The 26,879-nt window shown below is 37.8% G+C and overlaps 1 protein-coding gene across 11 annotated transcripts in view; it reads left to right on the top strand.

Moving 5' to 3' along the window:
- Positions 1–26,879, top strand: part of tacc2 (transforming, acidic coiled-coil containing protein 2) — a 63,853-nt gene that overhangs the window by 22,806 nt on the left and 14,168 nt on the right. For all 11 annotated transcript variants that reach the window (XM_083539364.1, XM_083539373.1, XM_083539372.1 and 8 more), the window contains 9 exons: positions 794–895; positions 4,105–4,383; positions 18,550–18,677; positions 20,176–21,634; positions 23,702–23,753; positions 24,692–24,890; positions 25,957–26,000; positions 26,124–26,233; positions 26,472–26,625. In XM_083539364.1, the coding sequence (XP_083395490.1) occupies positions 794–895; positions 4,105–4,383; positions 18,550–18,677; positions 20,176–21,634; positions 23,702–23,753; positions 24,692–24,890; positions 25,957–26,000; positions 26,124–26,233; positions 26,472–26,625 (2,527 nt within the window). The remainder of the gene's footprint in view (positions 1–793; positions 896–4,104; positions 4,384–18,549; positions 18,678–20,175; positions 21,635–23,701; positions 23,754–24,691; positions 24,891–25,956; positions 26,001–26,123; positions 26,234–26,471; positions 26,626–26,879) is intronic.

Here is a 26,879-nt window from a genome sequence, read left to right as displayed (position 1 = left end):
TTTATAGTAGGTCACAATTAAAAAAATCTTGCAAAAAGGCTACAATATAATTTGATCTTTGCTTTACTTCTCATCCATCTGTATGAACATGCATCAGGTTTTCACTGTGAAGCTTTCTGAGCTTTTAAGAACAGGAAGCAGTCATTGGATTAAAAAGAAAATCTTAATTCAGGCAGTTCATTAAAAATTATCTTTATTATGTCAGTCAAATGGATTCTTCCTATATCAATATTTTGTTCTTAGCAATATTTTGTGATTTTAGTGTTACCACACAATATAGCAAAGCTGAACTATACCAGCCATAGCCTGACCTACATGTTTATAAAATAAAATGTTCCATTTATCACATCTGGTGGTCTTCAGTGGAAATTAATTTAGGTTTTATATAGACCCTTACAACAGATTTTAATTTCAGAAAATGTCCCAGATTGAACCCCTTTAGGAATTTAGAACCCTTAAGCTTTCAAAGAACTCTTTAGATTTGGTATGTTTGGATTGTGGTTTCAATAGCAGAAAGTTCAACAGCAGAAAGTATAGATATTTAAGTTTTCTAGACTGTATAAATTATGTTGTAACTTTACCTAAATCTAATATTGCCCACTATCTCCTAAAGCTGATCTCAGCAATGACATCATATCATGCCCTTTGTAGCAAGAAAGAGCCTATTCATTTAGACCCAACGACACATCGCCCTCACACAGACTATAAACAATTGCTAATGCATATTTTTTATATTTTGATGCAGCATTGGTTATTTCTTGACTTGTTTTCTATGCTTGTTTTTTCTCCCTAGACCTTTTGAGACTCTTGACAAACCTCAGGCTGAACCAGAGTCTTATTCCTTGACTAAAGACAGTGTAATAAAGGAGCAGCCAGTGGAACCAGCAGAAAGCAGGTAGGAGCTTAACTACACTAGATTTACACAACATCTGCAAAAATCAGTTGGTTCTGCAATCCATTTATTGGTAGAGTCCAAAGTTGCATTTTGTTTGGATTTTTACTGCATTCTGATTGGATTTTACTTTTTAGTACTATGTTTACTTTCTTTCTAATTCTGTTCAGTCATTACTGACCTTGCTTTATAACTACATAGCCACACCACTAAGCACTTGCTATTTGTCAGTCATAGCCTTTGACCCAGAAGTTTACTAGGAGAGACAGACCAGGGCGAGGGAGTGACAGACATTCTAATGTTTAATGTCTTTATTATTTCTTACAATACAAAGGTTAGCTTGTTAGTTTCTCATAGTAATCAGTGATGTTGTGTACTGAAAGGTAGCTAATAAATCTCTCCATTTTACTCTGTAGATGTGTCCACAAAGAATGTAGGTTACATGTGTGAATGTGTGCGTGTTCTGGCAAATGTGAGTGCAAGAATGTGCAACCATGCACACTTATATGTTTGCTATTTGTGCCAACACCCTCACATGAGGTCATTCCTAGAGGCCTATCAGTGTAGAACAAAAGGGATGGAACAGTGGCACACTCAAGACCAATGTGAATGAGTCAGAGAGTGTGTGTGTGTGTGTGTGTGTGTGTGTGTGTGTGTGTGTGTGTGTGTGTGTGTGTGTGTGTGTGTGTGTGTGAAAGAGAGAGAGAGAGAGTAGCAAAGTGTCTAAAGGTATTTTGAGTGCAGCTCCTAAAGGAAATACCCTCCATACTGTAGTGTGTAGTCTGCACTCACTCAGGTTGGTGGACTCCAGGCTTGGTAAGTTCTGCACACATTTCACTCCTAATGAAGTTTTGATGTTGCTGAGCTGAAAAGCATGGGTACATGGCACGTTAATAATAGTCAGGGTGCAACAGATGGAAAGTGGGAGGAACTCTATGTGCTTAAGGGAAGCATCTAACTTCTTTTTCTGTTTCTGCTTCTCTCTTTCAATCCTGATTTCAAACAGATGACTCTGCTTGGCCTATTTTAAAATGTTTAGTAATTTAAATATTACTTTTAGTGAAGAAAGCAAAGTAAATGTAAGACTTAAGACGTTTATGAATGCGAATGTCTCTGCTGATTTAGCTCTTTCCACTCTGACTTATTAACATGTTCTAACAAGCCACAAGTTCATCTGCACATGTTTACCATAACAGTAACAGGCGGTGTTCACCTGTATGTGGCTAGTAACTTTTAGACTTTTAGATTTTACTGTCTTAAACACATTTTATCACACACCTTGTTACCTACCTTGTGTATGAATTTATTTTTCCAGATGCAAGATTGTTTTATTTTAATTGTTATGCAATTGAATATTCACCAGAGTTGATCCTAAAAGATGTTCTAGGGTTAACTAAACTAAAATCTTCTCAAATTGTTAAGATATATTGTGTATATTAATATTGAGACAGTATTAAAATATTTATAATATTTAAATTAACTAATATAATAATTTTAATGTTGTTTACTTAACTAAAAGTCATTCCTAAATGGCAAATAATTGTTGGATGCTAAATGTAAAGGAAGTATATTCATGCAAGAGCGAAACTGTTACAGGAATGTGTGTGTGTGTGTGTGCGTGTGTGCGTGTGCGCGTGTGCGTGCGTGCGTGCGTGTGTGTGTGTGTGTGTGTGTGTGTGTGTGTGTGTTTAATATGGCAATTCAACTATAATTAGCTAAAACTGTTACTGTTAGAACGAAAAAAGTGTGAAAAGTGATTTCAGACACAGTAGTTGTATTGTTATATGCCAGCACTTTCAGCAACTTTTATTTATTGCGGTCTGTTTGCTATTAAACAGTGTCTGGGCCTTTAGGCCAATTTCAGGGAATACAGCTGCTCCCAAGTGATTTGACTGTAAGAATATATGTTAGTGGGTTTTTATGTGTGTATATCAGAGAGCTATCTGTGCAGTTGCACACATTTCTTTTGTGATTACTTGTGGTTCTTATGGCACTCTGGATAAGGTACAACAGTAGATGTATGTTGAACTTAAAATGTCTATTGTGAGATTAAAGGGGTTTGAGGTTGTTGTATGGGGTAAACGTCTGTTTGGAATTGACTGCACTATGCTATGCTATGCACAGTTGTTAAAGGAGTGTGACTGTCTTGAGGCTGGGATGCATAAGTGGTGTATATATTTTTAGAGTGTGGCAGTAGGCTGGCTCTCACTGTGAGCAGCTGGAAGACCGTCTGCTGTCTACCCAGTTGGCTTTTGCCATCTTACTTTGACCAATACCAATTATGATGTATGACTTCTTTCTGTTTACATGTAATCTCTACTACTGTGGTGATTCAGTGTTATAGTGTATCACTTGGCCCCTGCTGTACCTTATGACTAAAGTGTTATGCATAATATATATTTTTTTATTCGTAAATATATTGTGAAAATATTCTGTTAATTCAGCTGGAATAACATTCCAATACTATATATTTCAGTATAGCATTACATGCTGGACCTACATGTTGTATCAAGTCTTTTACCAGAACTATCAAGAATTATAAAAGGGTCCATTGATTTAGAAAGGGTTAAAACACAGTTGTTTGAAATGCCTAACTCTGTAGAATAAAACTTGACTTACCACAGAGCCATAGTGTAAAAAAAGAATTTATCATGTTGGTGACATTTAAATATTTCCCTGAAATTCCCCTTTACATTGATGTTCAATGCAATCTGAGATGCTAATCTGTTCAACATGAATATAAACATATAAAGCTATTTGAGTTCATGTGTACTAGGTTTACCATTCGGATCTCTTTCATCAACAAGGTGTTTCTGCCCACAGAAGTGTCAGTCTGTTTTGTTTTTTTGTTCACTATTCTGTGAATATGCTAGAAACTATAGTTGTGGGTGAAAATTTCAGGAGATCATCATCTTCTGAAATACTCATACCAGCCTGTCTGGCACTATCAATGCCATGGTTAAATTCACTGAGATAAAATTTTCCCTCATTCTGATGTAAACTGTAACTCCAAACCTGCATATTTGATTAAAAATTGTCAGTGTATTTAAAATTCATATTACTATTGTAATGTTGCTTTCTATTTGTGCAAAGAAATGTATTTGCCTTTTTATACTAAGGGACTAATTACCTAAGCCTCAGGTTTGTTATACTTCAGATGTGTTTTCCTTTTAATCTCTCCTTATGTTGTTATGCATTTTTTTTTTGTCCAGGCCACTGCTGTCAGAATCAGCTGATGGAAGTGAGTCTGTATTTTCCTTCCCACCACCCCCAGAGGAGGACACACTGCCGCCAGCTCTTCCTGCTCACCTGTTCTGTGACAGCACTGAATTCCCCACACCGCCACCCACACCCCCAGAGAGTGCTCCTCTAGAGCCTGAACCTGAATTTGAACCTCCTGTTTCTACCTGTGAACCAGATCAGTGCCCAAATGCTGCAGTAGCCCTCATACCTCAGCTTCTGCATGACCAGCAGTCTAACCCTCTAGACAGGTACACTGCTTTTCCATTTCTTATTTAACAGTTGATCTTGTGTAAAATGTACCTTTGAGAGTACGTGTGAGAGTACAGCTGTTGGCTAAGACCTCAGAATAGTTCTCCACAATGAGTTTGTGTTGAATGTTAATAATTTTTGTTAAGCCAGAAATGTTACATTTCTTCTTTATCATGTAGATGCTGATGGAGGCAAAACACTCTTTAGTGTGCTGATTCACTGCTAATGTTTTCTGTGCTCTCTGGCAACACTTGCATAAGTGGCTGCTCTGTTCTTTATGTAAGCCTTAGCCCTATTATTGCCACGAGAGACATCATTCACTTTTAGCTGTTTCAATGCAGATTTTCCATACAGATGAATAATAATGGCAACTTACTAAAACCTTAATGTGACATTCTGTGATATACTGAGCTAACTACTGTATGCTTCCTCAGCATCCCTCCCCTGCTGATTCTCATAAAAATGGCAGCACAGTAATGCATCTGACAAATTTATAGACCTCTAATTCATATGGACATTATAAATTACACATGGTATAGGCAAATACATTTAGCCTTTTGTTATTCTTCAGTGGAAATTCTAGGAGACCTTTATAGTTTTCATTTCCCTTATGCCACAGTCCTGCAATGACATCATGCTCTATAATTTAAAAATATATGCTGCTCTGATGTGTCTGACACGTTTGCTCACACAGATATATTTGACCTATAACGTAACACTGGCCACAGATGAAGCATTTCACTAGCACTGCTTTGTTTGGATAGAAGACAGGATGCCTCAGCCACGTTGACAGACCGTGTGAATAGCATACATGGACTTTTTTTTTTCTGATGTAAAGGTTTAAGTGTACTAGCTCAGTACAGTATGTTCAGCTTGGCACCATCAACACACTGCTGCCCACTACAGTATATAGTGAGTGAATGCATGAAGCAGAGAAATTTTAAATGCACAGTATGACGAGAATTTTAGTTCCTCTAAGTCTCAGTTGTTCTTAACTTGTCTTGTCTTAGCAAATAATTGAGAGAGAGAAAAAAGAGAGAGCACAAATGTTGAAATAAATGCTCTTTATTGGAAATCCGGATAGTTGTTCAAAAATAAATTTTTAGATTTGAAAGATTCAAGAGTTACCTATAACTATACAATGACATTTTTACTCCAACAGCCTATAATACAATGATAAAGGACATTAAAGGGGGAAAAATGGCATCACAAATTTACAAAATTACAATACGTCAAATTCAAGAACAAGAGAAAAGAAGGTAAATATTGCAGTGTGCAGCGTGCAGTGTGCAATGCAAACATAAAATACATGCAGGTCTACATGCAGCATTAATTGCTGCGAACAGGCAGGCTTGAATGTATCAAATCAAATCAAATCAAATCAAATTTTATACAAGCACTGTACAATGGCGAAATATGGAAACAGGTCGGTTTTAAACATAATTTTGAGTGTCATGACAGAGGCTGTGAATACTTATATATATATATATATATATATATATATATATATATATAACATATTAGAGAGAATGACAAGCTAAAAAATTTGTAAAATACTTCAGATACTAAACATAGCCTCCTTATTTGTGTTTATATCAATGTTTCTGTATAAATAGAAATATTGAAATATTGAGCATACTTCTATACTATTTTATACTATAAAACTGAATTGAATTGAAAGTATTTTTTTAATTAAATACCAATCTACTTAATCTTCTTTAACCCAGAGCAAATATGCTTGGCAAAATTGGATAAAACTATAGTTACTAAAGTTAAATTAGCTGAAATGAGAGGGGGGAAAAAATCTCTTTAATATATTGTTAATATATACATAAAATGTAGACATAGAAACAAATATACAAAGAACCACAAAAATATTCTGTGTTCCTTATTTTTTTTCTTTTTGAATGCTTTTAATAATTTATTTGATGTCACTCTATGTTCATTTATTAGTCATTCATACATTTCCACTGACATTAATGGCACACAAAAAATTCAGATGAATAAGCTTGCTTAGTTAAACAGGAAAGCTACCTTCAATGTCAGCCTTTTCAGCTATTGCTTCTATGAATTATATCATTAGGTCTGCTGTACTCCTAGTTTTATCACCTCTTCAATCTAATATGTTTGATTTCATTTTGTGTCTAAAAAAATATGACATGTTAAGTAGAATGGTTCTGCTGCAGTTGTGCAGTTGTTGGCTGCATTGCATTCAACTTTAATTGCACCATTACCTCTGAATGTAGAAATATAGTCTACTGCACATATGAATGCTTACTGATTCTCACTCTCTTTCAGCCTTAATATGCTGCAGCAACAGTGCATTCTAGTCACTGAAATAACATTGGCTACCCTTTTCTATTCTCTTAATGCTTCAACATATTGTTATTATAAGTATATTGCTCTTATTCCTAGGTTATGGGATGACTTTATAATTGGCTGCAAAATATATTGGTGTTTTCAGTTTATATATCTCTAGGTTAGGACACAGATGGGAAATAAATTAATTCTAAGCAGGATCTCTAAGCTGCCTTGGTTATGGGTAAAGATTTAAGTGACTTTGATAGTGGGGTTTTCATTGTGGCACAGATGGCAGGAGCTTAAATTTTGAACTCTGCTTAATTGGCTGTAGTTCTATATTGTCAGGAATATGCCCCTGGACTACAATTTCCATAAACCTTGGCCAATATAAACTTTACTAAAGTAATTACATTTGGATCTATAGGAAAGTGTTGAAAATTGTGGTTCTGTATAATGACAGTGATGTTCATACATTTGTGTGATTTTTTTTAAAGAAAAACTGAAGAGCAAACTATAAGCAAGGACAGTATCTCCACAACGAAATAAGTGGGGATTTATATTGAGGATACTGCTGAAAAAACTCTCATAAAGGACAAATGCTTATTTGAGAGTTGAATGCTTTACAATCCATAATTTCCGGTCTAAAAAGATGACTCATCCTTCATCATTTTCTCAACACCTTTATGAGTGTAAGGTTGGAAAATACTAAGATAAAGGAACAAATATGAATTCCTTAATTCAGTGGTCCCCAACCTTTTTTTCGCCACGAAGTGGATTAATTTCGGACAATATTTTCATGGACGGGTTTAATGTCAGACGATATTTTTTACGGACCGGCCTTTAAGGTGTGGTGGATAAAGTCAACAAAAAAAAAAGGCATAAAAGCTGTTTTTTTCTAAATATAATAATAAACGTGAATCCACTGTGTTGTTTTTTATTCATTTTAACTTTATGTCGCCATGGCTTGCTCATCAGGGATAAATGCACACCATTCACCTTAACTCTTAAAATTCTGTAAAGCTGCTTTGAGACAATGTCTGTTGTGAAAAGCGCTATAGAAATAAACTTGACTTGACTTGACCAGCTTTAGCCAAAGCTTGGGGGTTTCAATTTAGCAGTAATGTATTATGTGTTAGCGGCCGGAGTAGCCACTTTAAGAAGGTAGCGGATGTAGACATTTGACCCAGGCATCAAGAGTGAGTCAAAGACTGATGTGGCGGAGAGAATCCAGTAATTTTCCAAAATAAAACATTGTTCAGTATAAGATACTAAATAAAACGGAAATAATGTAAGTTGTGTATTCTTTCTGTGCGGCCCGGTATCAATTGGTCCACAGACCGGTGCCTTAATTGACCCCTGCAGTGAGTGGAAACAGGAGCTTTGTTAGGCTGTGGGGGCATTTTGGTGACATGCAAATCAATGCAAAGTAACTTTGATTTATCATTTATCTTTTTCTGTGATGTGAGTGGTCTCTTTCAGGATGACAAATGACTGAATGGTTTGAGTATGGAAGTAGTGTAAATTATGAAATCTATGGAAGATTTTGGACTGTTAAACAATGCTTTCCATCACAATCATCAAAACTTCATTTGACAGAATATCTTTTGGAAGGTTGGTGTTGAACTCAAAGACTAAAGACTTGTGTACTACGCGCCAAGGTGCCTTTCAAGCTCTACAGATGTTTAATTGAATTCTTCATGATAGAGTTTCCTGGCCTGTTTCTCTTATTTTGTCATGCCTGCTCTTGAGAGAAGGTAGGTAAAACACTAGGAAAGAGTGGTGCCATATAATTGGGCATATCTCATGCTTGATGAAAAGCCTGTATACCAGTTTCCACTTTGATGCGTTCTTTATTTTGTCAACAGTATTAACGATAGTCCTATGTATATAAGTTTGTACATTATATGGTATGTAGAACTTTCTATTCTCATCACAGTTTTACCAGAAGCTGTACTTTAATCGTGGCACAGAAATGGTAGCCACCAAACACTTGATTTTACACCATGATTCTACAATTTATATATATGTAACTATATAAATCATTTATGTTTAGCATACTTAGCATTCTTATTATCACATTCTGACTGACTTTGTAATTTAAAAGTTAGTGAAGCAAAGGAAAATAAAATGTTGTGCAGTCTCTGTTGACTTTGATATGGAGTCAAGAGGACAAGAGGAAAAGATGTAAATGTTTTTGAAAAATGTTTTATTATTACCTTATGGATGCAACAGCTCCTGTTACAAAGACTTCTAAACTCTTTGGGTTTCAACAGGACCTGTAATCCAATTGATCTTTATTCAGATATATGGGAAAGACATCAGTAAATAGAGTTGAAGACTATGGTCAATGTTCCCATTTAGTAGATGCTGGGATTCATAATGCTTCATTTAACAGACATGAACTAGAGGGAATAACATAGAAAACACAGAGTTTGAGAGATTTGTAATGTGTCTGTTTTGTTTGATCAGTTACAAATGACTTAAATGAGTAAAGATTTTTTTCTCATTACAATTGAATATAGGAAAAGCCTTGAAGCTCTGCTTCTCCCCAGAGTTAATAAAGACTCCCAGTCCTAAAAGGCAATAGGTGGAGCTGGGCTTGTGTGAAAAGTTCTTTGTTCTGCTTTCCCATGAGCGGACAATAGATTTATAATCCTCATGTTTCAAATCCCTTTAGCCTCCCAGTTTCCCATATCTACTGCTCCTACGTACTGTAAATCAATATGAATTGTGTGGATTGAGCAGACTGGTGAGAGCTCCAGTGTCTGCCCTGTAGGCCGTTACACTGTATCCTTCTTTACCCTCTTATTCATTTTTCTACATTCTCTGTATAATCTTTCCCACGCTTCATTTCAGGATGGCAGTTCGCACAAGATCTTGGGTTGCTAAGCCTCATATCTTTCACTGAGTTGTCCTGAACAAGCAGGAGAATTCTGAACCTTTAAAGGATTAAAAAAAGGCATGCTATTGGCTAAAAAAGTAATCTGTAAATGATGTTCCCATAAGGGTTTATTGATATTGTCATGAACTGTGTCATAGATGATTAGACAATACAGGTAATTAAAGTGCTTTTGGTGCTTTAGACACATACAATCAATTAGACACAGAAATCGGGTCAGTCTTCATGAATAAACTACAACACCCACACATAGAGAGGGATCTTCTCAGGGTCTATTGTTAAACTTCTTTTTATTAAGTTGCCTGTCCGATCCTAATAGAAGTGTATTCTCTCAAAAAAAAAATTCACCAGCAGCTTCTTTATAACTCATAAAATAAAAGTGCACAGATGTGAATAGGAGATTATATTGTGTTTAATCTGAAATGTCAGGTGCAATTGTGCTTTGGATAGAAAAAGTGAGGGAATGAGGTATCTGGTGGGGGATGTGTTACATAGCTTTGTGTAGGGTGTTCTATTGTTTACGTTCCATTCTCAGATAGGGCACCAGAGGGCTGATAGCCAAGAAAAAGCTGCCTGATTGTTTATACCTAACTAACCTCAAGAGAGTGAGAGAGAGAGAGAGAGAGAGAGAGAGAGAGAGAGAGAGAGAGAGAAGGAGACAGATACAGAGACAGAGAGGGGGGAGGAAGATAACCAGCATTAGCTTGCCGATTGTTCCGTTAAAAGAGGGGAGGTCCTAGTATGAAGAAGCATCATCCTCCTTCCTCCTCTCTCTTTTAATCTCTCCATCTTTTATTTAATACCTATGCACAGTGGAACACTGTTTCGCTTTTCTACCCTTGAAGCTCTGCTGTTGTCACGGATACACGCAAGCCTCAGCCTCCTCCCCCTACCATGTAAAGACAGCATGTGAGAAGCAGATTATTGGATAGAGGGGCCGGGAGACTCCGATGGTAGATGCTGAATGTGGGCACGCAGCCTGCCCCTGATGCCATCTTATCCTGGTTCACTTGACAGCGGCGAGCCGAATCTGCACTCCCCTTCCCCATCACCAGCCGTCTGGAGGAGAGGGGGAGGTGGAGAAGCAGGAGGTGCAGGAGGAGGACGGTGGACGGGAGCAGGTGGAGGTGAAATTAGCTGAGAATGGGAGCAGTGGAGTCCAGCGAGCAAGGACAGGTTCCCTGTCTGTTTCAGGAGCGTCCCGAGAGCATGTGAGTGAGGACAGGAAAGAAGAGGAGGGGGAGTTTCTTGATGATCTCATTGTTGTCCCTTGTTATTGTTCTCGTGAGAATATGCTGCGTAATGTATCTCTCACCTGATCAGTTTCTGTTGCCCACATGCTCACTTGTGTATTTTGTGGATTCTTTAAGCAGTGCTGGTGCAATGTAGTCAGGTGGCCTCAATGTTGATGTGTAAATAGTTAATCAGTAAGGCATAGCGACACAAACATGCTATCTGAAATGAGAACAATGGTTTATTATTGTTGTGTGGTGGATGATGTCATGTTTGTAGCAGTCATGTAAGGCTGTGTTTACCACCAGGTCAAACAAATATATTGCCTATAGAGTGAATGTGGTCAGGGCTGGTGGAAATCCCTGATCTGTCTACCTTGGATATAGAGTGTGTTTTTGAGGGGGGGATGGAGGGCAGTGCTGCATGGAGAAAGAGGGGACCGAGTGAGCTGATGCTAAAGTACACGAGAACAAGGGGGGATGGTGACATGGCAGAAGAGAGAGTTATTTCTGTCTCATACAGCACTGAGTATTTGAGAATAGAACAGCTGGGTGGATCTTCTTATGTGATGCAAATAGTGTATATTGAGAAAATGTACCATATTTTCAACACGATCATGGTCTGGAGTTACTACTGTATATACACACACACACACACACACACACACACACACACACACACACACACACACACACACACTATAAAGTGTCTAATAGGTAGATTATGGGACTGGTGAAGTAATTTATGTGCATTCAGGTGCCACTTCAAATAAGAGTTAAGCACACTCTTTTGCATCTGGGAGTACTTTTCATCCAGTCATGACTAAGATTTTTGCCTGCTTACACAACCACTTGTTCCCATGTAATACTGGCACACCTTTGAAAAATAACCTTTAATAGACTGCGCTGAAATTCAATTGAACCTATGTTGTGTGAATATGTTTAACAATATGTGGAAGACAACTTAATAGAAAGCAGCTGCGCATGACTATCTTTATTTTATTATTATTATTATTTTTTTTTTTTTTACAGTACTTTGTGTTACTTGAAATGTAACACAAATGATCTGAAACACGGAAAATATATAAATCTTTATTCTGTTGTCAGAGTTGCTTACTTCTCCATGTCATGAGTTCACAATGATTCTTAGATTTATCGTAGAAAACGTCATCTTATCATGAATATGGTTTATTTCTAGAAACAACTTTTATTTGGAACATGCTTCTTTTACTTATATGGAAAGGCTGAAGCTGTGGTCATGTTTCTCTAGACTGTATTATCATCTGTAAATCAAGGCTAGTGACAAGCAGTTAGGCACCACTTTGTTATTATAAGCGTGCATATCGTTTAAACAGTCTTCTTTGTTTATGTAGAGATTGCTTACATGTCAAAAGACTTGCATGTTAATCGTACAGCAGTATTTCTGGGTTTTCTTACAGTAGTTAAGGTGAAAGAAGAAAAACCCTTTTAGATGTTTTTGGACACTTTTATTTACTCGTTTTCCACAGCATTCTGTAAAATTTTCAAGAGACTCAAATATAAAACAGTTTATATAGACTAATTATTAATAGTAATTATTTGTGTAGTATAGAAATACTGGTGTTAAAACCTACAGCCAAACAGTGGTGCCCAGGGTTTTGGCAACAAATATTATATTTAGGCAAAACTGTTCTTAAAACACAAGGAAAACTAAAATACTTCTTTGAACTTCTGTAATGGAAATCATTCTGCTAAAACACTTAACCAGGCCTCCATTTGGAACTTTTCCTGACTTACTACTTATTTCAAAACAAATACCTAGGGCATGTAACACTATTCATGCCTAAAAATGTATAACAGATATTGTCTCATGATGTTTTATGACATTATTGTGAGACGCAGATGGATCATGTGGACCTTGGTGATTATTATGAACCACTATATTTTATGATCCATTTGGGATTACTGGCCAATAGTATGACTCATGAAATAGGATTTGATGGGCAGGACAGGAAATCAAGGCTACTGGGATGCTGGGTTTCATGTTTCTAAATTAATTTTTTAGCATGAGATGAATGACTACAGAATTTTGATGCCATGGCATCAAAAAAAAAATAAAATATTGAATGAGTTAAATTATTTCAGCATGAGCAGAGCTAGTGCATTACTGTGTGCCACAGAATGAACATGAAAAATCTCTACCTCAGGAATTATGTTTATGTTCAAATTATGCATTAAATATTTTTAACTATTACATAGAATCTTTTTTATAGTTTGGAATTAGATTATCCCTCTGAGAGTATTTATTATTTATCTCATATAGACACAGTAAGTGTATATATATAAATATATATCAGTGGCGGGCCGTGCATTTGGTACCTGGGCCTTTAGTGGGGACTTACTATACAAAAACACAATATAACAACGCTTGGCATTACAGAGAGAGAGGCATATGGAGGCTGAATACCTTCTTACTAAAGCAAAAAACCCAGTTAAGACAACTCCAATCCTCTACACTACCACCGCAACTATGCACCTACATCATTTGGAGCAGTTCAGAATAAATATTTGTCCAATAACATGACAAAAACATAAAAATATTTAATAAAATATAACCTACTCACCATAGATGTATACTCCTCAGAGACTGTAATCCAGTGGTACCGCTCGTATTCACTGGTCTGGAGGTGGTGAACAAACCCTGTCCCGGGCTGAGAGAAGCTAGCTTCAGGGTTGGCAGAACTCCTCACGATGTCTAGCTTTTCCGGAAAATTGATTTTTAAGTATGTCCGAGACCAAATCAATTTCACTTTCTCCTTCAGCCATTGTAGAAAAAGTCTAACTCAGATGTATTCATGTGTGCAGAGTGCTACACGTGTGTTGCCAGTCAAACTTGGCTGTAACAGTTTCCCTCTGACCAACCAATCAGAGAAGCTAATATTCTCTATGGCCAAAGGGCCAACAGTATTAAATTTGAAGGCCCTGGGCAGATTAAATTGACATGGCAGCACATAGATTTGAAATCTGATTGGACAAAAAATCTAACATCAACAAACACATACTGGAAGCAGTGCAGCCAAGAGAAATGCTACGAAACAAAGAGAATAAATGGTTGGGAATAAATGAATACAATTTAATGGAAGAAATATTATTTAAATATATATAAAATATATATAAAGGTAGACACTGGGAAAGGGAGCACATTGGACAAAAAAAATAAAGGGTGTTATGGGTAACTGAATCACATTAACACTGTTGTGGAGAAGTAAAGAGGAAAGGGAAGACTCTTGTTTATTGCTAGAAATTATATTGTCAACAGGGCTTTTTTTCCTTTTCTATTCTTGTCTGATTTGTCTCCCCCTGTCGGCTTCCAAGTGTCATACACGTTTTTTCTTTTCTTACAGTATATACATAATATACAGGATATACATATTCAGATTTTAGAATTTACAATAAAGTTGTCATAACTTTCTGTACAGCATTTGTGTATGATCTGAACTTTACCTGATCAGAGAATACTAGTATAAAATAATTATATGCATTCATCAACATTCCTAGTGAATAATCTAGTGACATGTACAAATCTTTATAGGTTTATTTTTTTATTTTTTTATCTTTATAGGTACCTAATCTTAATAGGTTTATATTTTTGTAGGTTTGGCACACCGCTCGTCTTTCAGCTGAATAGGTCTACATTCCATGGTTTTTCTCTTTCTTTTTCAGAAAGCACCTTGATACACAGAAGGGTCCACCGTATGGCTGAAACAATGCTTTAGCTCTCTAGCAGGAACACGATTTAAGCTAAAGTATATGTGTGCCAGGGATTCTGGCTGTTTCCATGCAGACAGCACTGGCTGTATCTGTCCCCTTCTGTTTCCTTCCCTTTTGTCTCCCTCTGCTTGCCGATGATGTCTAGTTCTTCTTCCTTTCATCCATATATTTTCTTTCCAGACGCTTTTGTTGCCGGCAGTGCAGAGAGTTTCCTTTGTGTTTCACAGAAGCATTAGTTATTCAGTGTCATTTAGCCTATTTCAGGCTACAGCAGTTATTTGACTTACTTCCACATTAGCAGAGAATAGTAGGAGTAACACCTTTTATTCTGGTTCTTCCTCTGTGTTGCTTAATTCAAATGCAGCAACAAGATTATGCGTTAGCTATAAAAACACTTGAGGGAAGCATTACAGTATTGCAGTCTATATGTTCTGCGAATATTTGAGAAATAAACAAGCACTCTCTATTGACCACCCTGACAAAGCCACATTTTGTAATATGTGTTTACTGTGAAAAATGTGACCAATTAAAGACGTTCGATTTTATTGTGTGCACATTTGAGAGACGGAAACGAACAGGCTGAGCCAAGATCTTGTGCAAGCTATCACCGTGTGCCCAGGGGAACATATGGCCTGAGACATTGTTGCCATGGTAACAGTCTGTTTGCAAGGTTATGGTGAAATAAGCTTACAAAGAGCAGGGATGCTTGGGATGAACAGGATGCTTGGGATAAACTTTTGTCTAGCATCATCACTAAGACAAATTAAGGAATTTAACGAATACTGAATGCAATAATGTCACGTCTTTTTGTGTCAGGTAGTTGAATGGATGTTAAAAATATATAGAAAACATCATTCTTTGTGTAGTGTTATTGGATGTGTGTTTCTTTGGAAACATTCATTGTTTTTCCAGCTCATCAAACTATCACTCATACTTTTCCTCCATTGAGATAAAAAAGGTTTAAACTCCCATTTTGACTTAGGCATTGACCACACTTAATGATGCTTAGCTGTCTCTCTACATTGATTTCTATCATCCAGCATCTAACATTAGAACACACTTAGCCCATGTGTTTTGTAAGTGGACACAGATGTTGCCAAATCCCCCATGGCTTTTTTTTTCCCACACAGACAAAGTGCACACACAGCAGGTGGGCTTGTGCTGTTGAACATGAGTGAGAGCCCTTGGCATTAGCTGGATCAATATACATGCTTGTAGCTGGCTATGGGTTTGGTGCCATATTTAATTAAATGTAGCCAAAGATTATAATAGTTGACTGATAATAACAAAGCTTCATACTCTACTCTGTACATTCAGTATAGTTCTGCCCAGTTTGGCATATCACATTGAAGCTCTTTTTTTTCTCAAGAAGTTTTTAGAACAAATCTTTGGTCAGACAGCTCAAGGAATATACAGAGTGTCCCAAAATTTTCCATATACAGTATGTTGTGTCTACATTATGGATTTTCATGGATGTCAACTTCTTGGTCCTGGCAATTCCAGTCTTTTTGAAATTGGCAATAAGTTTACCAATAGTATCATGTGCCATGTGCAAAAGCTTCACAATCCATAAGGAGGATTTTTATTATGTTTTCCTTTTAGCAAAAACATTTCTAAATATGCACAAAAAAAAAAAGATAGAAAATATGTATGAAATATTTGGTAAGACATTTTAATAAAAAGACAAATGTAGAAATGTGTATGGAGACTTTTGGTGTTTTATTGCACTTTGATTTAAGATTTAAGGTAGGAAGATTTGCTGTGCTCAGTTGTGTAAGTGTGAATGTGTGTGTATGAATTCCTGTTGCTGGTGTCCCATTTGGTGTGAATTGTTTTGTGCCCAGCGCTCTCAGGATAGGCTCTGAATTCACAGTGACCCTGAGCAGTGATTACTGTTGATAAATGACTAAATAAATTAATTTCTTTACATCTTTAATTTCAAAACATTTGAATAGAATAGCCTTTATTTGTCACATATACATTACAGCACAGTGACATTTTGTTCTTCGCATATCCCAGCTTGCTTAGAAGCTGGGGTCAGAGCGCAGGGTCAGCCATGATACGGCGCCCCTGGAGCATAAAGGGTTAGGGGCCTTGATCAAGGGCCCAAGTGTGGCAACTTGGCGATACCAGGGCTTGAACCCCTGACCTTCCGATCAGTAACCCAGCGCCTTAACTGCTGGAGCTACCACTATTGATTAGGTTTATTTGATTGAGGAACCTAACAAGTTGATGTTAAAGGCACAGATAGAAAAATAAAAAACACACACATGCGCACACACACACACACACACACACACACACACACACACACACACACACATACACACACACACACACACACACACACAAACACACACAATATGCATACAAGTGCATGTCTAATCTGTATGCTGCATCAGTACTTGCAGTAAATGCAATTTGAATACATTTATTACATTGAAGTACATCAAGTAAGGATGGAGGAAGGTTTCAAGAAGGTAAATGTGTAGTGCAGCGAAAACAGACAGAAAAAGACTGCATTTCTACATAGCAACTTAAACCAAAAAAACTGTTTCTGTGCCTTTTTACAAGCTGTGAACTATGACAGTATATGTGCTGCAGATAGTGAGCACTGTGAGCTTGAATCCCTGCTCAGCATGAAGGCAAGGGGAGAGAGAGAGAGAGAGAGAGAGAGAGAGAGAGAGAGAGAGAGAAATAGAGAGAGAGAAAGGATGGGGGTGGGGGTGCTAGGGAAAGAGGCAGACAGTGAGGAGTGCAGAGAAAGAGAGAAACAGAGAGAGAGGAAGGCAGGGTGCCTGTAGGTTGTGATTATCTGTTACAAGTCTCTTTTAAAATGCTATAAGATGATAGGGAGGAGATCCTATAAGAGCAGGCAGTGTGAGCAGAGCAGTAGCAGAGAGAAGAATGGGAAGAAGGCTTGTTTGAGGATTGAGGAGCAGAGCTCGCTGACAGAACAGCTGGAGTGATTCTGCATCAGCAAGTGCGTACCTGGTGGTGGTTATGGCGGTGAATGCATGGCAGGCTCTGTCCCCATTGCAGTGGGCACGATGGGGCTGGGATACACTGCTGGGGGGTTCTGGCAAAGGAGATGAGGGCGACCCTACACTCGGACTCCTCCAGCGCCTCACCTGGAGCTCCAGAAATGACTATATGATCAAAGCTGCTAGCAGGCCGGCAAGGCAGAGGTGAGAGATGCTGTCAAGCATTGAGGTGAATTTGTCTGATGCAGGGAGTTTGGGTGGGGTCTGCAAATGGAAAAAAATGTTGGGTACTTGAATCATGGTTATTGTATTCAAAGGAATAAAACACTGTGAATTTGTAACAGTCTGTATACGCCTCTGTGTGCTTTTGTTAGATAATGTGGCTATATATCCATCTTAAACCACTGATTACATAGACACAAATATACTGTTTTCATTTATTAGCACTACATTGGCATTTACAGAAAAGGATTTTGAAGAACGCAAAGCTTATTGTGGTTTATTTTTTATGTGATTGTGGTTTAGTTTGTGTGTATGCATAAGGACTTAATGTAGGGGAAAAAAGGAAGAGGGCATAGGCAAGGCTGCTTGTCAGAGCCATGGTGTCCGTCGTCTTGCAGCAGATTCTTGCTCGTGTTGATTGAAGCCCAGTAATCAGCCAGTGATAGAAAATACATGCTGCAAAGTGTAAATAAGCCAATAAATGCATTCTATTGTCTCTTTGTGGCCTCAGAGTGTGAGGGTGATGGAAAGTGTGCTGAAATCCTGCAATGCTACTGACTCATGACATAAATTATAAGAGCAAACAGCTAAAAGCTATGTGTATCAGCTTGTATCAGTTTTTTATTATTTAAAAAATTTATTTGTATTGTGAAATCTGTAATGCTTCCTCAGTTATATATATGTATATTTTACACACTGGGTTGTCAGTTCTTCGGCACTATTACTTTATAAAATTGACTATCTCTCTCTCTCTTTTTTTTGCTTGGCTTGCGTCAGGAGTTCAGACTCTGATGGCACGTTTGAGACCCCTGAATCCACAACCCCGGTGAAGACTGCAGCTCCCCCGATTCCCTCAGTTGAGCAGCCAGAGCCTATCACACAGCCCTTGACCTCCATAGACACTGGTAAGCACAGAACACAATCACAGATTTTAGCTGGCCAATGATGGAAACATATCTATCAACATGATCTTTTTACATAAAATTTTTTGTCTGTGTTTATATACTGCCTATTTGTAGCTCTTTGTTAAGTGTGTATGGTTTCTGATATAATCATTATGCTTTACATTACAACCAAGAAAGTTACTATATCACAGAATAAACCATATCCTTACATAAAAAAATTCCAAAGACACAATAAAATCATTATTTTTTGTAGGATATAAAAAAAAATCTGTAGTAGTAGTCCTTTGTGTTTGTTTTAGACAAAGAGGTTAGCCAATCAGGCCCTCTAGAGGAGATGAGGAATAATGCAGAAAATATACATGGGAATGTCTGAATTTTATTATTTATTTATTTATTTATTAATATTATATATACACACTCATATGTATGAAATCAAGAGGAAGTGCACTAGAAGAGCAATGAGAAAAATTGGGGGCATCATATTTTTATATGCTAGCTTTTATGAATACCTTATTTTTCGGACTATAAGCGGCTACTTTTTTCCCACGTTTTGAACCCCGCGGCTTAAACAAGGAAGCGGCTAATTTATAATTTTTTCCTGGGTTTTTCCCGGTTTCACAAACTTCAAGCCAAAAAACTGAACCCCATAACATTAGACCAATGAAATTTCTGAACGGAAACGAAAAACGCACCTTACCTGTGTTCTGTGCTGCACGGCATCAGGAAAAAAAACTTCCATCGGGTGATTTTTTAAACGCAGGACGATGCCAAAAGATAAACTCCAGAGAGAAATAGTTGTGAAAGGAAGGAGGAAGACAGTGAACAATGACTTTCTTGGTCGGCTACTGTTTAGATACAAGCCGTTGTAACGCGTTGAGTCAGGGTGAAGGGAGAGCTCGCTTCTGGCATGCTATTCCCAAAATACCGCTATGCTCCTAAAGGAAGCGCAACATATTTCACCCGTTACACCGTGTGTAACGTGTCTTTCATTAAAGCCTGTGTAAAGTACATTAGTGTAGACACCTGTGGCTAATAGACAGGTGCGGCTTATTTATGTTAAAAATAAAAATATTTGTAAAATTCAGTGGGTGCAGCTTATATATGGGTGCGCTTTATAGTCCGGAAATTACGGTAATATAAATGAAATGAAAAACTTCAAAAGGGTTCTTCAAGCATGGTGTGTGTGTTCTAGGTTTGGGATGGTAAAACCTTTTTTTGTACATCTTCCGTTGTTCTCACTGGAAAAGTAACACTTTTTTTTAATCAGAGTCTTCATTTAAAGAAACGTCGAACCAAGCCAAACCAAATTCCATGGCGTGCTGGAAATATAAAAAATGTCTGCATTCATTTAGAAATTAATTAAAAACATTTGAAAATCACATAATTTTCTTCTCACCACAATAAATATTAGTCAGTATACCATTTCAACCAAACAAGCTTAGGTACATAACCTAAACCCTATTAAATAAATCTTGCCTTTCATGCTTCTGTTTTTCAGACTCCTGTCCTTTGCCTGTATCTACAGTAGAAGATTGTGCTAGTGAGGTGCTACATTCTTCTTCTTCTTTTCATTCTCCCAGTCGCTCTGATTCCACTTTCTTTGATGAAGACAAGCCAATAGCGAGCAGTGGCACCTACAACCTTGATCACGTCCTTAAGTCTGAGCCCTTCTCGCCACCAGCATTTGATTCGGCTTCATCAGGGCTAGAGAGTCGTACACCCCTCACCCGCTCACTCAGCTTCCAGTCTGGGGAGATAGACAGCTCTTTCCTAGAAGACAGGCCTACAGGAGAAGCCTCTAACAGATCTACTCATTCTCGTTCGGAGTCTTTTAGCATCGGTACAGAAAGCGCCCCTGGGACTTTGCGGCGGGTCAAAAAGCCTCGACCAGGCTCCTTAAAGAAAAAGCCTCTTTCCAGGCAGAACTCAAACCCTGAGAGTGCCACATCCTTACCTGTTTCATCCAGCAGTACCCCAGAGGTAAAAAAGAAAGGGAAACTTGCAGAAAGTCCTTCTCCACCACAAGAGGAGAAAAATTGTCCCCCGTCCTCTCCCAGCCCCAGCCCAAGCCCTACTGGCACCCTTAGGCGCACCAGAATCAAGTCTCGTGTAGAGTCTCCTCCACCTGTACTGGAGGAAATTAGCCCTGCTCAAGCACCAGTGGCTGCAAAAGTGCAGGAAGACGTTTTGCCAGTTCCTGAGGAGGTCTCCCCCATCCCTCCCAGTGCCACTTACAAATGGGACCCAGATAATTTTGAAAACATTGACCCCTTTTCTACAGGTGGCAGTAAGATTGCCAACTCCCCTGTTTTAGGTAGGAAAACTGACCTTATTCCTGCCCCTGACCCCTCACCTATTCTTACAGAGGAGCCCCCTGCTGCTTCTGCACCTCCCTCAGATAAAACACTCAGTATTGCGGATCAGCCAATCACCAAGCGGCAGCCTGTCAGACTGGAGTTTGATTACTCAGAGGAGAGTGGAGATACGCTACAGGACAGTCCTCTGCCTCCCAAAAAGCTGGGCAGGAAGCAAGGGGTCAAGATGCCTCTTAGAAAACCAAAGCTGGGGATTAAGAAAGCCCCACCACAAACTGAGCAAATAGACAACACACCTGCTGCAGTCCATTTAAATGACAATGATGACATTCCCATTCCTAAAGCAACCTACAACTTTGAGTCTAGCAAATGGGATGACCATAATTTTAACCCTTTTTCTTCAGGGAAAGGCATTCCTAATTCCCCTCCTCAATCCAGGGCAAGCTACAGTTTTGATCCAGACTCGTTTGATGACTCAACTGACCCGTTCAAATCTTCTACCAAGATGGAAAATTCACTTCCAAAAGCAGCAACTTTCGAAGTGTCCAGCAATGACAATGAAAATGAGAACGAAAATGTTGATGAGCTTGAGGACCGGAATCAGAATAAACCAGCCAAAAACAAAAAAAAGCCCCTTAAATCGTAAGTCAAAACCTGACTTTAGAGTTATTTATTTGTATTATGTAAGCACGTGTCTAATTCATAAAAAAAAATTTTGGCTGTGTGTGTGTGTGTGTGTGTGTGTGTGTGTGTGTGTGTGTGTGTGTGTGTGTGTGTGAGAGAAAGAGAGAGAGAGAGAGAGAGAGAGAGAGAGAGAGCATTTTGTCTGTTACTTAGAGAGAGAGAGAGAGAGAGAGAGAGAGAGAGAGAGAGAGAGAGAGAGAGAGAGAGCATTTTGTCTGTTACTTGTTCCTATTTTACTTTCCTATGTCACAGGAAGTCCAGTGGTTTTTCTTCTCTCTGTTGTCCTTTGTAAGTAAAAATGTAAAAGGATAAATGAGTATTAGTAATGATAACAAACATTACCATTTACTTTCTTACCACTGCTTGTGTAATGTTCTTTAAAAGGATCTCATTTGCTATCTTAGAGAAATTTTTATCTTTAACTCAAACATCCGTCTAACTTAAATCATGTCCAAAAAAAAATCAAGGCCCTGATAAATAATTCAGAAAAAAAGAAAGTCAGATATGATAACATCACATGGTGGTCAGATACTGGTTGATTTTTAGTAAGCTTTTCAAGTAAGCCTTGGGGTAACATTAACTGTATATCTGAGACAGGATGGATGCTATTAAACAACATATGTGACTCAACATACACGCAGTGGTGGACAAAGTACACAAACCATGTACTTAAGTTAAAGTAAAGATACACTAGGTAAAAAAAATACTCCAGTAAAGTTTTCTCTTTAAACTTTTACTTGAGTTAAAGTACTAATTTATTTGCCTTCAAATGTACTTAAGTATTAAAGTACTATAATTTATTATGGCTATAATGTTCCTATTATCATTTTTGTCAGAAGACTTAAATTAGTTTATATGAAAAGACTCTAATGTTACTCTTAGCACACCAATCTATTAATAGAATGATATTAATGAGTCAAACCCTGATTGATATCTTTTAAAATGATCATGAGCACAAAACCTTCTTTTCAACTACAAAAATTGCGCCAATAGGGCCAGGAGGAGTTTCTTCCGTCATTTATTACTCTTAAAATGTAATGCTTGCTGTTGAACTGACTCTGAACTGTATGTTTGTGCTAAGTAGATACCACAAAGCGGCAAACAAAGCAGGGCGCGTGCTCTACCCTAAACGGTGGCTTTCTGCGTGATTAACCAGTTAAGTTTTTATCCGCTCATAAATAAAAGAAAACGACTGATTTTGCAAAATATAGTAAAAGTTTCCCCAAATGGAAATACTTCAGGAAAGTACAGATGCATGAAAAAGCTACTTAAATACAGTAACTAAATACATTTACTTTGTTACTGTCCACCACTGCTTGCAAATAACATTTCTTGAATGTTTTCATGTAAAAGGGGAAATGTTTTCATGTACAAGGGAAATGTAGAATACAAGGCAAAACCTGCACATTAAACACAAATAATACACTAACAATAGCATTAAATGTGGAAACTCAACTACTAAGGCTTCAATTTTCAAATATGCATTTCAATATGTATTTCATTCAGATTAAAGCTACGCTCAGTGATTTGTAGTCAGAACTATTTATCTAAAGTTTGTTTTACCTCACATTATGCAGCTGTGAACATACTACCTACACAGATAACAGTCTTAGGAGCTCCAGTCTCAGGCTGTAAATGGGAGAAGAAAAAGTTGTGATGCTCTGACACTAGCATTCATTAGTGTTCAAGCCTACTGTAGACTTGCAGGTGGTTTTGAGACAAAACTGAATAGAGGGCCTGTGCTTGTTTAAAGGCTCAAAATAACTAACTTCACCTAACTACTACAGTTAAAATCATTAACTATACTTTTATTTTTTTGTATTGCAACATTGTTTATGTAATTGTTAATTGTTGGCTGTTGGAAAGTAATTTGAAAGAGGCAACACAGCAGGTATGTATGCAAATGAAGTAAAAGTTAAAAGTTATACGTGCTAATAAATGTCATGAAACGAGGCATTTGTTCTGTTTTATATGTTGTTGATATAGCTTCACTCTTTATGATGTATTTTTTTGTTTATTTTACAGGAACACATTTAGAGTGAAGAAGTCACCAAAGAGGTCACCTCTGTCTGAACAGGTGTGACTCTGACTTACATTTTGAGAAGGAATTATGAGAAATAAATCGAGCATAGTACATATATACAGACATGGACAAATTTGTTGGTACTCCTCCATGAAAATGGAGATGGACAAAAGTAATTGGTTTCCATCACTGTTTATTCCATTTTTGATGAAAAGCAGACTTTGCTTTATTTTTATTCAACAAAATATTTCAAATAAAACAAAAATGAAAATGCCGTGGACATAAATGATAGGGCTTTTAACCTAATACTTTGTTGCACAGAAATATGTAGCTTTTAATAAAAACTTCTGCACTTGTCAGCAGTAGTTTGGCCCACTCTTCATACACTTTTCAAAATGCTCCAGCTGTCTCATGGGGTCTTCTCCAGACTGCATGTTCCAAATTTATTCATAGATGTTTGATAGGATTTAGTCAGGGCTCATAGAGGCCACTTTAGAAGAGTTCAGTGTTTGGTTTTTAGTCACTCTTGGTTGATTTTTGCTATATGTTTTGGGTCATTATCCTGTTGGAAGTCCCATGAGCTGCAAACTGAGACAGAGCTTTCTCATGCTGAGCAATATGCTTTGCTCCAGAATGTCTTGGTATTCCTGAGATTTCAGTATCCCCTGCACAAATTCAAGGCTCCCCATGCAAGATTCAGCAAAGCAGCCCCTAAACATAATCAATCCTCCTCCATGTCTCACAAGAGGTGTCATGTTCTTTGAAAGCTTCATTCTTTATTTCTTTTCAAGGAGTACCAATAATGTCTGTAGTTCAAGAGTTGTATCTGTTAACTATTAAGTGGACAAATCGTTATGCTGTGTCATCTTAAAATGAAAGAATTTACAGATTAAACCTTATAAACATTGTTCATGTTCAATGTATTCACTGTGGTCCAAAAAAGGATGTATTGAGTTTTTGCCTTTCATCTTACTCAAAATCACCCCCTGCAGGACTCCTCTGGTGATGCAATGCCTGACCACCTTCAGGACCATGCCACAGATGAAGAGAAACTGGCCTCCTCTACGAATCAGAAATGGGCAGCACGGCATGAAATGCAAGTGGAGTTGACGTCTGACATCCAGGACTTTCCTCAACCCTCTGACCTCACTGCCTTTGTCAATGAGAGCAGCTTACCAGCACAGAGCCAGGGTGAGAGCTGGAGAAACAGACAGCATGCACTGATTTCATACTCATACCCAAATGTAATAGTAATGAGACTATGTGTGTGTAGTCTCACATTATTTTGCTGCTGCTGTCTAACAAAGATTAATTTAAGAATTACTTCATTTAGATGCTGATAATTCATTGTGATAGAAGAGTATCTGCAAGAGTGAAAGGGAAAGTTTATAGGACTGTGGTAAGACCTGCTATGTTGTATGGTTTAAAGACAGTGGCATTGAGTGAAAGACAGGAGGTGGAGCTGAAGATTTTGAGGTTTTTGTTGGGAGTGACGACGATGGACAAGAGTAGAATTGAGTTTATAGGAGAGACAGCACATGTAGGATGTTTTGGAGACAAGGTGAGGGAGGCGATATTGAGATGGTTTGGACATGTGCAGAGGAGAGACATGCGGTATATCGATAGAAGCCTAAAGAAGAAGGAGGAGAAGAAGAAGATGCTGATCATTCATAAAGAATATGTGACAATTCAACAAAGCACTGATTTATTAGTACAGTTGCACTATTTTGTGCTGATATGTAGACTTTCAATCATAGCTTATGATTATTATAAACAAGCTTCTAATCAGGCAATGGAAATTTAACCCCATGAACTCACAGGATCTGTCTACAGGTTTACTCTTACATTTTTTAGTTTGTACTTGCAAGTAGCAAGTAGATTTGCAGTAGTAACTGAATTCAAGTATTAAAGTTTTAAGTCATTATGATAATGGTTTGGATGATAGCACAGAAAACCTCAGTTTTATTCATTGTCATAAACTCGTATCTGGGTCACAACGTGTGAGTGCGATGTGTGTGTGTGTGTGTGTGTGTGTGTGTGTGTGTGTGTGTGTGAATTCATCAGATTTACTACAGTGATACTGCCCTGCTAATGCACACAGTTCATTATTGTAAGGCCAGAGGCCAAAATGGTTTGTTGCAGAGCGAGTGTGTATTGACTGTAGTGTTATCATCCTTTTAATCCAGTCATTGCACAGGAGTTGTTCTAACTCACATCCTATGTTGCTCTAATATCTGTATTTTCTTTCTATGTACAGACTATGAGATTGAATACATGGAGAAGATTGGAACCTCCACCCCAGTAAGTAAGAATATTTTAGTGGTAAGCTAAAAAACAGAGAGGACACTGTACCAGTACCCAAAAAATAGAATTACTTTATGTTCTATTTCTGTTAGTGTGTTTATTTCTTTTTGTGTTTGGTAGCCTTTGTCAGTGAAAAAGCCGTCCCTCTACCTAAATCTGGATTCAGTATCAGACAGTACAAACCGGATAACCAGTATGCACCACTCCGGACCCAACTCCCCCTGTACCGGGTATAAAACACACACACACACACACACACACACACACACACACACACACACACACACACACACACACACACACACACACACACACACACACACACACACACACACACACACACACCTTTCTTACCTACAACTAAATCTAAACAGAACCCTGAAACCCTGTCATTTCATATGTCAAATATGCTTATGGGGAAAACCATTCACGTATTCCTTTAAAGATTAACCCATGCATCTTCTGTAGGAGTTTTGAGGAAATGGAGGCTAAAATCTCAATGGAAGGAAAATCGACTATGCTCTCATCTTGTGGAGCACCTGAGCTCATAACACTGGAGAAAAACAAAAAGAGGGAAGTCCATTCCCAGAAGAGGACACAGAGCTGTGAGAGAGATGGAATGGTCAGTATGATTAATCAAACTTTAGAAGTGCTTTCAAACATTGTTAATAACATGATCATTAATTGATAAAATCTTGAATTTATCATCCATGTTTACCGTAGGCCTGGTGTTTGGAAAGAACATGTTGTACACTATTCCATCTTTTTATTGCTTAATAGCAGTTTAAGTGCTATTTTACTTTCTACCCCTAGAGGGAGACAAAAGACAGGCTTACCATCTATTAATGGTAATTTTAATCATCAGGGTTACACCCT

Source organism: Silurus aristotelis, assembly GCF_946808225.1.
Source record: "Silurus aristotelis genome assembly, chromosome: 4".
Taxonomy (NCBI): domain Eukaryota; kingdom Metazoa; phylum Chordata; class Actinopteri; order Siluriformes; family Siluridae; genus Silurus; species Silurus aristotelis.
Note: the sequence above shows the minus strand (reverse complement) of the source record. Positions and strands in the feature narration are given on the sequence as shown.